Raw genomic sequence first — 12,500 nt, 5'->3', positions numbered from 1 at the left:
AGAAAGAACGCATCACAAACTGGATTACAAATGAGGTAACCATCATGAATTAAAGCATAACCACACGATGACAAAGTGGAAAGAACTAAAAACAAGTAGAAAGCTTAACCGAACAAAATGAAAAGTTCCTGGAAATACATAACGAGAGAATGGTACGGTACGCAACACCCCCAAAGACTTCTCAAGAGACCACATGACTGGAACCGAGCTATGGAAAGGCAAAAGAAAAGAAACGAAGAAGTAAATACGAGTAATTTATACATAATTCTTGTATGTGGGAAGGGAGATATGCATGTGTAAGTTGCGTGTGTGCGTACGTGTATGAATCACATTCTTTGTAGGCCCTGTGAGTCTGTGACCCTATGTGGGAGGGGGGGGATGCGTGTGTGATTCACCATGGTCTTTGGATCACGTGTTGGACTCGTGATCGACAGTTATTTCCCTCCCGGAAGAGAGCTCGTATATGACCGTGTGGGTACGTGTGTGTGTGTATCACATTCTTTGTAGGCCCTCTGACCCTACACAGATGCCATACTTGTTCCAATAACGATGGTGAAGTTAACAATCTTCAGTATTGCACCCGGGGACACCAGAAGAACCAGGAAAGTGGTTGTTAATATCACGTTTCGCCGCATGAAGAGGGAGACTGTCGGAAAACGACAAAATGCCGTGGCGTTGCCCGACCTTTTCCAAAAATCAGATTACATTCTTTTCCTTCTTCTTCTTCTTCTTGTGAGCGCAGAATAAACATCTTCTATTTCGACGAACCTGAAGGAGCATAGATAACTATATTCCAGAGGATTTGTTGAGGTACCGCACAATGTCCACCACTTGACAACGGCACAATGTCCTCCTTACTCTCCTTTCACACGTATCGACTTTTTGCCGTGCGCCGTCCACAACACGACGTCGTGCTCTCAAATAGTCATGAGTGTCTATGGACGCTTTCACACGTCACGATCACGACCACGTGTGAGAGCGTCAGTAAACACTGATGGTTATTTGAGAGCACGACGTCGTGTCGTGGACGGCGCACGGCGAAAAGTCGATACGTGTGAAATGAGCCTTAGGCTCCTCTGCTAGTGGGAAGTGGCTCGAAGATGAAGCTGGTTCTTAGCTAGCTAAGCCGCCCTCTGAGGGGAACTAAAACAGCTTCATCATAAGACTTGTCACTTCTTCTTTTTTTATCAACAAGAGGGTTACCTAAGCTGGCAAAAAAAACAAAAACATTAAACAGAGCAAAATCCTTCACTTCTAGAACGTGGGACCTCCCCCTAAGCTGAATAGATTCGTCAGGCGTTAATCAGAATAGAATCCCCAGAGATGTCCCCTCGGTCTCAACATGGCATCAGGCTCTTTAATCTTCAAGCGAAGAGAGATAGGACACTCATCGTGGGCATTACTGACGTGGACCCATCAGCAAGAAATCGCGCGAGAATGGGTTGAGTAATCAACAACAATAAGGGGACACGACACACTCTAACTGTTAGGCCACGGGCGCCACTTGACATAATGCACAAATAACTCGTCGGATTCATTCATGTCACACATTATCAGCACAGGATGTTACATAGTTTCTCCATGTTTTTACACAGCTGTCGGGTCAACAACCTTAGTAAAATTAGTTCGCCCTCATATGTGTGCGTGTGCGTATGTGTGCGTGCGTGTGTGCGTATGCGTGTGTGTGTGTGTGTGTGTGAGGTCTGTGTTTGTTTATTTACACAGTCGCATATACAGGCAAGAACATATGACCCTGATACAGCAGAATGTACAGTAGCGTATACAGTTTCTTAAATAAACTGAGAGCTCAGTTCCGTCAGCAAAGCGAGTTCTCCGGGCAACCCCAACGTTTGCCACATTAACTCAACGAGTACAGAAACGACAAGAAAGAGTTGCCAAGTATTGGCGGCAGTGAGGGGCAAATGCGTACTGTGCGTTGCTGAGAAGAAAGCGCCAAAAGTCTTTATCGATTAGTTATATATACATTATGTACACAACTACTCCAGGATCTTTAGGTGCTGATCTACCCTACCTCGCTTAATTCTGTAAAACATTTATTTATTTTTCATTTATTTCCATTCTTGCTGACGACGTACAGTTGTATCTAGGTTCGAAAAACGTCCTTTATATACGTGTGTGATCCAGTCACTATAATAACCATCAACTCGAATAACTTGGTATATATTATGAACAGAATAGTTTCACCCGGTCTGGAAAGGATTAGTTTAATCTAGTTAATCCTTATTTTATCATCGTTTCCTCGCCATTGAATTCTACATCGTGTTTTTATTTCATTTAATTTTTCTTTTCTTTTTTTCTTTACGATTTTCTCTTTCCTCCTCAAACTTTCCTTTTCTTAGTCTGCCCTCTTCTTTCTTTGGTACTTCCTGTATTAGGTCCGTTTTCTGTGTATTAGAGGAAGAGATAAATCTATCATGGTTTTGGATCACGTGCTGGACTCGTTATTACCCTCCCAGACAAGAGCTCACAGGTCTTATAATCCGGTCTATGGATAATGTTGTGACCTTGCATACATCCACACACCCATCCCCGTGATCAAGGGTGACAGTAACGGCATATAGTATCAGTGGAAGTCTTTTTCGCCCAGAGCGAGGCGCGATCCCGGTTCCGCAGTTAGGGAGTCTGAAACGCTAACTACTGTACCAGCAAGCCGTGCGGTGATTCACCATAGTCTTGATTCGTGTGTGTGCGTGTGTGTATGTCTGTGTGTGTGTGTGTGTGTGTATGTGCATGTATCTCTGCCTTAATAGATATGTATGAAAAAGTTGCCAGTAGTTTTTCATACTCGACGTGGTTTTTCATGGGGGGGGAGGGGAGAGGAGAAGGCGGAGAGAACAAAGGTGGGAAGAGGAGAAGGAAATGGAGAACAACATAGGGAATCGTTGTCAGGAGAAGAATTCAAATCCCTTGTGTCTCCTTGTCCTGGTCCCTTGACTTTGTCCCCTTCTTACTAGGTTCAGCGACCCGCCTTCGAAGGAAGCTACATGTGCCCGAGTTACAAGACATGCAGGCTATTTGCTCTGCCTTTGTCCATATCAGCGTTTCTCAACATTTTTACCCTTGCGTAACCTTTGAAATAAATTGCATGTCCCAAAGAATCCCTGCGTAAAAAAAAAACCACATATACCATATCTTTCTCATTTTATTTTCATCGTGATAATGGGTTAGATAGGATGATGTCTATATTACATTATTACAATAACCAAGAATATGTCGTGCGTGTTTAATTATATTACGTATATGAAATAAAATAGAAAATCAAAAGTGCATTAGCTTATCTCACTTGTTCTCGCGGAACCCTTAGGGACCTTTTGCGGAACCTTTGGGTTCCGGGGAACCCTGGTTAAGAAACGCTGATCTATATCATATAATAACCTTACGACGTAACCAATATCTGGTCTATTGGCATTGCATTTTTATTTTTTTCTAGCGTTTTATTATTCCTTAGCGATCTCAGTCGAAATCGATAACAATAAACTGTCCCGTATATGTTTCGATGGTTGAGTTCAAAGTCGTCATAGTTCCTTGTATCTAATTCCTTCCTCATCCCTCCACCCCTCTCATCAAATGCCCTTGTCTTGCCCGTTAGTGTCCTCGTAATGAACTTAATCATTCCTGGTCGGCGCATGCGCTGTGCTCTCCGGGGCAGCGCAGCTGGCATCCGCTGCGTTCGGCGGGTTTGCGTGATGCCCCAAGAACAACGGACGACATCCACTGAGTACCGTCGCCAGCGCGTTGTGCGACTTCAACAAGGCTGGTCTTCATGAACGCACGCACGCACGCACGCCGCCCCGCGTCCGTGGCATGGGAATTAGCTCTTGCGGGCCCGGGCGGGCTGGATGGGGGAGGGGTGGGGGGGTTCGTGGGACGGGGATGAAGTGTTGCGAAGGCAAGCCTCCCCCTTACCCCATCATACCACAGATTTTTTGCGGTGTTACTGCCTTGCTGTACCATGCATCGCTATCCCATAGCGTGATGCGGTCACCCAGAATAACATTACGGATCTGAAGTGTCTTGTTACGTCGTCGGCTTTACCGGACCTTGGTGGAGAGGAGGGGACGCCAGGAAAGGGTTACCTGTGGTCAAGGCTTTGTTTCCCGGGACCAAGCAAACCGGGTTTGTAATTTGCGGCTGTTTGCCACTCCCTCGGTCCTCCATAACAATCAAGTTATCAACAAGAAAGTCTAGGAGTAGATCAACACATTATATTATGATAAGACTGTTCTGTGATGAGAAATCAAATCCATGACAGATCACAGTGGTACTCGATATTCTCCTCGAACTATTTAGATCATCCTTAGTAAAATCGCCTCATCATATCTAGTCATAATTAAACAGAAAATATTATGCAGTGATGGAAAGTAAACCTAATGTAAATAATTCAGACATGCAATTGAATAATGATATGAAACGGGATCCTTCAACCGCGAATGCGTAAAAAGAGAGAGAGAGAGAGAGGAAGAGATAAAAAGAGAGAGAGAGACCTTCGTTACTACTGGGTTGGTCACAGTTGCCATTTCTCGGAAATTCTGGTTTCCTTTCCTCCACTTAATTCGCAGCTCCGGGGTGAGCGCAGACGCGGCGACTCGGCCCATGACAGTTGCGTCAATTCGTTATTCTTCCAGGAACTGACGGTCTGCGTTGCCCTTCTGTCCCTGCCTGTGGCTAACCCAAACATGACATCTGGGGAGGGAGGGAGACGCCACAGTTAGAGTCGGCGGAAGCAAATGAATAGTAAAACTGGGTTGGAATATTAAGCGGTTTTCGTATGATCTGTTCCTCACATCTTTGGTATCCGAGGGATGAGACATTGTTTTCAGTAGAATTTGTTTTTTAACGACATTACAGCAAAACGGCTGAATCAGTTGATATAAGACTTTAGGAAAGGTGGGCAACGATTCTTTTATGACCTTATCAAATTTAGGAACTTATCTATTTAAGGTCATCACCAAAAATATATATATTTTTTAGCCCCCTACAAATTATCTGGCTTATTTTTAAGCATAACCAAGATTATAATCATCCTGTTTCTCAATTATAACCTTATTCACTACAATACTGAAAAATACATAGTTTGACCTTCAGTGAGTTTGAAAGACCAAGTTCAAGGTCATTGTTAGAGGGGCAACTCAAACAGTTGTTGATAAATGTTTACTATCATCAGCAAATATTAAGTAAAGATTTTGATTTTGAGTAATCTTGAAAAGTCAAATTCAAGGTCATAGTTTCCTAGAGGACTACAAGTAAAAAAATATTGCAGATTGATAGATGTTTACTATTATCAACAGAACTACAACTCGTAACAAGTTTCGATTCATATAGAAAGTTGGTTACGTCACCACAGGACTTTTATTTTGGATTCAGCACTCCACTGATTAATTGTAATAAAACGACTGTTGTTGTACGTGGCACCACTTGTTCTAGTCACTATCAGCATTATCATCACTTACTCTTTTTATCGTCATTGTCACCAAGTAACGTGGGGACATCCTTATCCCAGCCATCACCGATATTATGTCATCCCAGTCACCCTTGTTACCAGTGCAATCGTTATTCATTTGCTTTCCTCCCCCCTCCAAAAGAAACCGAGCTGTGACTGTGTGCCTTTGCCCCCCCCCCCCTCTTGATGACGTGTCTGGGGCGGCCACTGGTCAGGAATGGTGACGTAGCTACTCAGTTCCCGGAAGAATAACGAATTGACGCAACTGTCATAGACAGGGTTGTTGTTGTTGTGTTAGGGCAGACTCCAGAACAGCGGATCAAAGTGAGGAAACCAGAGTTTCCTAGAAATGGTGCGAGTGCATCTGATAACAGGAATGACGACTTCCCGCTCAATACTTTACTTTTATGTTATTCCCCTGTGGGACCCTATTCCTTAAAAGTATTCGTGTATTCAAATTTCTCGTCTTATAATTCCACTCAGATGAATACGCTTCCGTTCTTAATAACTAACATTATTAATTTGTCCATTGAGTACATTCCTCTGCAGACTACCCCGTTCAGCATAGATCTTGTTCCTTAGATTGTTTCTAGTTTAACCTGTAGTGCAGAAACGTTATTAGTAGGATTGGAAAAATTCAGGGAGTTGAAACTTTCAGAAAATAGAAAGCTGAAAAATTAGGGAGACATTGAAAAGGTCACTAATTGGGTAAAAAAGAAAAAAATCTCAAGCCATCCTGTTTAAGAAAATTAAACAAACCAGCAAATAGCCAACTCAACGAGTGGATTTTCCGAAGTCCAGCAGAGAGGATTTGTGTCTTTGGTGAGCTATAAGGATTTCAAACCTGTTGCCCCACATTTGGATCCTCTTTATCAGCATCTTCGCCCCAAACCTTTAACTTAGACTTAAACCCCGATCTTTAACCTAAAATTACTAGATGATACCTTTACCCTGACCTTAAACCTTACTATTCCCTTTCCTGACTTTAAACATAACACATCCTCTCCTCTTTACCTTGGTTTTTGCGCAGACCTTTCAAGTTGTCTTTTTTTCGAAGACCTTTCATGACCTGTCCGGAGGTTTACCTTGACCTTGAAGTTATCCTGTACAATGACCTTTATAATGACCTTTGTCTTGACAGCGAGCATGATTTTTACTCTGGCACTTTGAGTTTATCTCGACTTTTACCTACATATCGACGTTTCTCCTTACAATGATTCTGACCTTTATTATGCTGGCCTTAAGGTTGACCTTTGCTCTGACACTTTGACTATCACTTCAAGCTTTAACTAAATATTGACCCTTCTCTTTACTATGACCTTGATTTTTATTTTATTGGCCTTAAGCTTGACCTTTATCTCAAACCTTTAGAAGATCTTGACCTTTATCTTTATTTCATTGGTCTTACACTTGGCCTTTACTCTAACATTTTTACTTTTATCTCAAGATTTAACTAAATATTGACCTTTCTCTCTACTATGACCTTAATTGTTTTGCTGACCTCAAGCTTGACCTTTACTCTGTTACTTTGACTTTTATCTCAAACTTTAACTAAATCTTGACTTTTCTCTTTACTATGACCTTGATACTTATTTATTTACCTTAAGCTTGACCTTTACTCTGACACTTTGACCTTTATCTCAAACTTTAACTAAAATTTTACCATTATCTACTGTAGACCTTTACAGTGACCTTTACCTTAACTTTGCCAATTTTTCAAATTGAATCCGGACAAACGGGGAGACAAACGTAGATAACCTAGATAGTGATTTTTATATATTTTTTTCACGGCCACAGTTTTGCATTTCAGTCTATATGACCGTGAGCCCAGCAGTGTGGGCAGGGTAAAGGGTATAAAAGGACAAATATATGATTCACAGCTTGACTTGCCTGTTGTTGCACATACTGCAAGAGGAAAAAATGAAAAAGAATATTATGCAGTTAAACGATGCCAATTATACAAATGTCGACGTTCCTCCTCGACAGCCATCTAAACAAAAGATGCAGAAATTCGCTAGCAGCAGCTTTTTCAGGTTTGATCAATTGTTTCTCCGTTCGTAGGTCGTAATTTGAGGTTAATGTAGTAAGCAGCTTACTAAGTGGCCGTAATTGCTCCATTTATGCAATTGTTGTGTTTAGCATAATCATGACAAAAAGTTATGATCCTCACACCAAATCTAGCTTTGGCCCATTCCGTGGAAGCAATTATTGAAAAAAAAAGCGACTAAATGAAGAAATAAACAGCTAAATGAATGAGTATATGAATTATTAAATGAACGAAAAATAGAGGAGTCGCATAATCCTTCGTTCAGAGAGAGAAATAAGGCAATCAGTGAGCCATTATTAATTTCATTTTTACTAAAAAGCTTTTGTCGTTTGATTTTGGCAAAGTCCAAGCGATGTTGTTCATTTAGCCCTGTTCACACTATCGGTTTAAATCGCGCGGAAACCGCGATGGTATAGTTACCGCATAGTTAACAAAAAATGTGCGGTTATGTATGAACGCCTACATTGACTTACATTATAATTGAAGCGCCGCGGTTCACACTGTCAGTGTGAACAGGACCTGACAGACTATGTTCATAAAACTGTAGCGAAAGTTGCAAATAGTTGGACTCCTCTGGGTGAAGATTTCCGAACAATGTGTCGTCAAAAATTATGGTTTGCATATTTATAAGCAATAATGTCGACATTGACAACTTGGCTGCCAGATGAACGATGTTACTCGACGGGTCAGTTTCGTGAAATTCACACGGTAGGTTGGGCACTATATTCAGACTCAACCCTTAGAGGGCCCGGGGGTTGGGGGGAGTTCTTTCAACTGAATAAAGTCGACTGACAACTACCGGAAATAATTAAAAAAAAAAAAAAAAAAAAAAAAAGTAATCCTTATCTTGTACGACAGCTTACCTCCAGTAATATATAAACATATATATATATATATATATATATATATATATATATATACATATATATATATATATATATATATATATATATATATAATATATATATAACAATTCCCGTTACCTATGGCTTCAATGATAATAGTGCTCCTTTGGGCTAAATCTCGGCAAGCAGGCAAGCAAGCATGCAGACAGAGGATGCTGGGCGAGAGATATATGTTCATTTGCTCAACAAACGTGCGGGCGGCAGCGCACGCAAACGTTTAATTATGTAAAGAGTGATTTTCCCCTCCCTCCCTCCCTCCCACCCTCCCTCCTCTTCCTTCTCCGAACACACACATATACGCACCAGCACACGGACATGCACACACACACACATGTACACACATTCATACATATATACATACACACATACATAAACACACACACACGTACAAGTACGCATGTACATATACACATAGAGACAAACATACACACACACACATACATACACAGACACACACACAAGTACGCATGTACACATACACATACACACACATATACAAGTAAGCATGTACACACACACATATACAAGTAAACATACACACACACACACAAACATATATATACTGTACATGCATGCACACACACACACACACACACACACATACACACATATATGCACGCACGCACACACACACAAGTACACATACACAAACACACACACACACGGCTTGCTGGTGTAGTGGTTAGCATCTTGACTTCTCACGCAGGGAGCCCAATTATAATTCCTGTTCACTTTGAAATCCTTACTGACACTGCAAGCCGTTACTGTTTCCCTTGTGCAGGGCGATAGTTTATGAGTGTGTGTATGTGTGTGTGCGCATGCGTTGGCGCCTGTAGTTGACTCTATACTGATACATTAATGCCCTTTATTGTGAATGAAATATAACATAACAACCCCAGACAATTCAGAACTACACAGTTTGTCACACTGATCCCAAACAAATAAAAGGACAAATAAATAAATAGAAAAATAGAATAAGGTAAATTGATAAGATAAGATAGAAAATCAGACCAAATGATAAAACATCATATGAAGGCTGAGGATTAGTAATTAGTATTGTTGCCATTTTTTTATTTTTTTATTTTTTTTTATTTTTTTTTATGCTGTTTCCACAGCTTCTTATCCGGAGGCTTCAGTCTAACTCGTCTTTTTTTCTCCTCTGCTTTTTTCTTGAAGGAGGGACCGAACTGCCAACATGGAATCATTTCAAAAAACGTCTGAAGAGTAAGTTTTGCGGGACTCGAAACCGAGGGCTTACTTTAAGATTTTCTTTTTTCATTTCCTTGAAGGTGATCCAATCGTGCTCCCTAGTCCTTCGCCCCAGAAGAAGTTTGTACCTCGGAGACCAGTTAGTCATGTTAATCATGTTTAATTCATGATTAACCAGTTGATTATGTCTTGTTGTTGCTGCTGCATGGTCACACGTAAACAATTCGTTGACAGTTTAATCGAGATAAGCTGATGCCTTTCCCTTCTTGCCCCTTCCTTCTCCACTGCCTCTCCACCCTTCCCAACCCTTCCCCTCCCCATCCTACTACCCTTCCTTTACCCATTCCTTTTTTTTTTTTTCTTTTTTAAAGGTTTGCGGGGCTCTTGTCACCCGCCCCGCCTCGCCCCCTCACCTCTTGTTTTCCATTCTGCTGACCCTAGCTTGTGCAGTTACAACCTCTCCCCTGCACGCATGCTTGCATGCACATCGCTCTTCGGCGTTTGTGTCTTGACCTCTCGATACGTCTCTCGCCCGCCAGGTGAATGCCAAGGGAGGAGGCTGAAGAAGTTCGTCAAGGGCATCGTGCAAGATTTCAAGAAGGAGTTCCGAAGAGCCTCCGAGTCTAGAAAGAAGAAAGGAGAGACTCTACAAGGTACGTATTATACACCACGGTTGGTACAATGGTACAAAGGTACAATGGTACAAGTACCGAAATTGTACCGTAAACAAAATACCATACAAATTATCTGCTGTATGTTCATACGTACAGTGGAATAAAAAAAAAATAATAGTATATGGTCCTCCTCTTTTTCCTTCTCATTCTCCTCTTCCTCCTCCACCACTTCCTCCTCCTCCACCTGTTGCTCCTCCTCCTCTTCCCATTCTCCTCCTCATATCTTTTCATTACCTCCTGCTCCTCCATTTCCTCCTCCTTCTCTTTTCCTCCTCCTATTAACCTCTCCTCTTCTTCATTTTATCCCTTCTCACCTAACGCTACCTCCTCATCCTTATTTCCCTCCCTCCCTCCCTATCTCCCTCCCTCCCTCCCTTCCTCACTATCTCCCTCCTCCTTTTCCTTCCCTTTCCTTTCTTCCCTCTACCTCGGATTATCTCTTGGGTCCTTCATTTAGTTTCATTTCTGTTGAACCATTTTTACATCATTGTTGGTCACCTGAGATAAACATTTTTTTTTCTCTCTCTCTCCTTTCGCTCACTCTTCAGTACCGAGATCGAAAAGGTCTTCGCGAGCCATCATGTACAAGTTCAAGCTTCTGGACAAGGACTCCAACAATTTCTTGACCAAGTCGGAGTACCAGAAGCTTCGCTCTATCGTGCGGAAGAAGTTGAAGCCCAAAAGGTGCGCTAGGTCGTTCCCGCTCATGTGTGACATGAACAGGGACAACACCATATCTGATCAAGAATGGATCTCCTGTTTAGGTAAGTCGTCGTTCCAGGGCCCAACACTTTCAATATTATTGCGCAATATTCAGTATTGTGCAATATCATTGACCACTGAACCAATACCATATGGGTTGTGAAGAATAAGGGGTTCCAGAGATTACAATCTCCTTTCCCAACCATCACGAACCATCCCTACACCCTCAATAATATTGTGCAATACGGAATATTGCGCAATAATATTGATCGTGTAGGGTCAGCTTTAGTCTGTTGAATTGTGAAAATATTTGTGTATTGCACCGTTGGAGTAAAGAAGTTCCTCGACCTTTGCCTGTGTGTACTGTCAAAGGAATACAAGAGATACAAACCGCAACAGACCTTTTGGTCCTTACGGGGCTGTTTGCGAATTGAAAAAGGGTGTAAACAGTGGAAACAGTTGAGAACCATTGACTTAATATAAGTGTATGACCTCGCGATGCTGAAAAAATAAGTTAGATTAGGGTTAGATTTCATGGATTTATCTAGACGTTTTTAAAAGTGTCAATTGTATTTGAACAACAGGAGCAAGTAGTTTGTTCCAAACATTTACTATACGGTTAAAGATTTTTTTTTTTGTATAAGAACAAAGAAAATGGAAAACTGTCGTAGAAATTCGTCATGAATGAGAGAATGGAGTCTTTTGCTAACACTTGTCCCCAAAAATATCATAGGTATGCACTTTTTTAAATAGATATGGATTAAAAACCTCTTGATAACAAAGCATACTGGCAAAGCGTCGAAGAGCGAAATTCCCAATCGCACACAGTGATGGATTAATGTATTTCTCTGCACGTATTTGATCAAGTTTCACACAAGAAGCTTCTACAGAGTCCGGAGAGAGAGGACCAAAGACAAAATACTAAGATGTGAGAGACTTTTTAGAATGGAAGGAGGTGAAAAAATAACTCGACGAGAATTCTCAAAGAAGAAATGGGCCACAAAGACGATTTCCGGCAACAGTCCAGTTTCATATGCGCACAAATGATTTAATAAAAGACGGCACCAAACTTCACCCCTATTTTGAGAACCACTGTCCTAGAAGAAGACACCAGACAATGCAGCAGCAGTATATAGACAAGCGGTTTTCAAGCTTGGGTCGTCCAGAGGGAAAGGGGTTGGAATCTTCTTCAGAAGGTTCGTTTGGGGGGGGGGGGGGTATACCAAAAACCTGAGCCAAAGAGTGAATGCCAGACTATTTCAGTGTTGAAATGTTGACATGATGCATGTGAGGTCAGATTCATATAGGTATTGGACACATGGACAGAGATTGAGGACCAGTGTGTCATCGTAAGCAGAGGCAAGTTGTATATATACACAACCCACAGAACCTCAAGGATTCTTCAGAAAACGCACACGCTCATCAGTCTCTTTCTTTCTCCGCCTTACCAGACACATCGGGCAGCAGCCAGCCCAACAGCAGCCACAGCTACGATCAAGGTA

The 12,500-nt window shown here is 41.7% G+C and overlaps 1 protein-coding gene across 7 annotated transcripts in view; it reads left to right on the top strand.

The window, feature by feature from the left end:
* The window catches only part of magu (SPARC related modular calcium binding-like protein magu), a 123,441-nt gene that overhangs the window by 69,540 nt on the left and 41,401 nt on the right, over positions 1 to 12,500 (top strand). For 4 of the 7 annotated variants that reach the window (XR_012967177.1, XM_076198776.1, XM_076198773.1 and 1 more), the window contains exons 5-8: positions 9,590 to 9,637; positions 10,162 to 10,275; positions 10,845 to 11,060; positions 12,450 to 12,497. Coding sequence is in view for 6 of the 7 variants with exons in the window: in XM_076198776.1 (XP_076054891.1) it covers positions 9,590 to 9,637; positions 10,162 to 10,275; positions 10,845 to 11,060; positions 12,450 to 12,497 (426 nt within the window). In the remaining variant the exon portion in view is untranslated. The remainder of the gene's footprint in view (positions 1 to 9,589; positions 9,638 to 10,161; positions 10,276 to 10,844; positions 11,061 to 12,449; positions 12,498 to 12,500) is intronic. The other 3 variants (XM_076198777.1, XM_076198775.1, XM_076198774.1) reach the window with 1 other exon arrangement.

The sequence above is a fragment of the Oratosquilla oratoria genome, chromosome 15, assembly GCF_046742065.1.
Source record: "Oratosquilla oratoria isolate Oo_2021 chromosome 15, ASM4674206v1, whole genome shotgun sequence".
Lineage (NCBI taxonomy): Eukaryota > Metazoa > Arthropoda > Malacostraca > Stomatopoda > Squillidae > Oratosquilla > Oratosquilla oratoria.
This window is presented reverse-complemented; position numbering and strand designations above follow the sequence as displayed.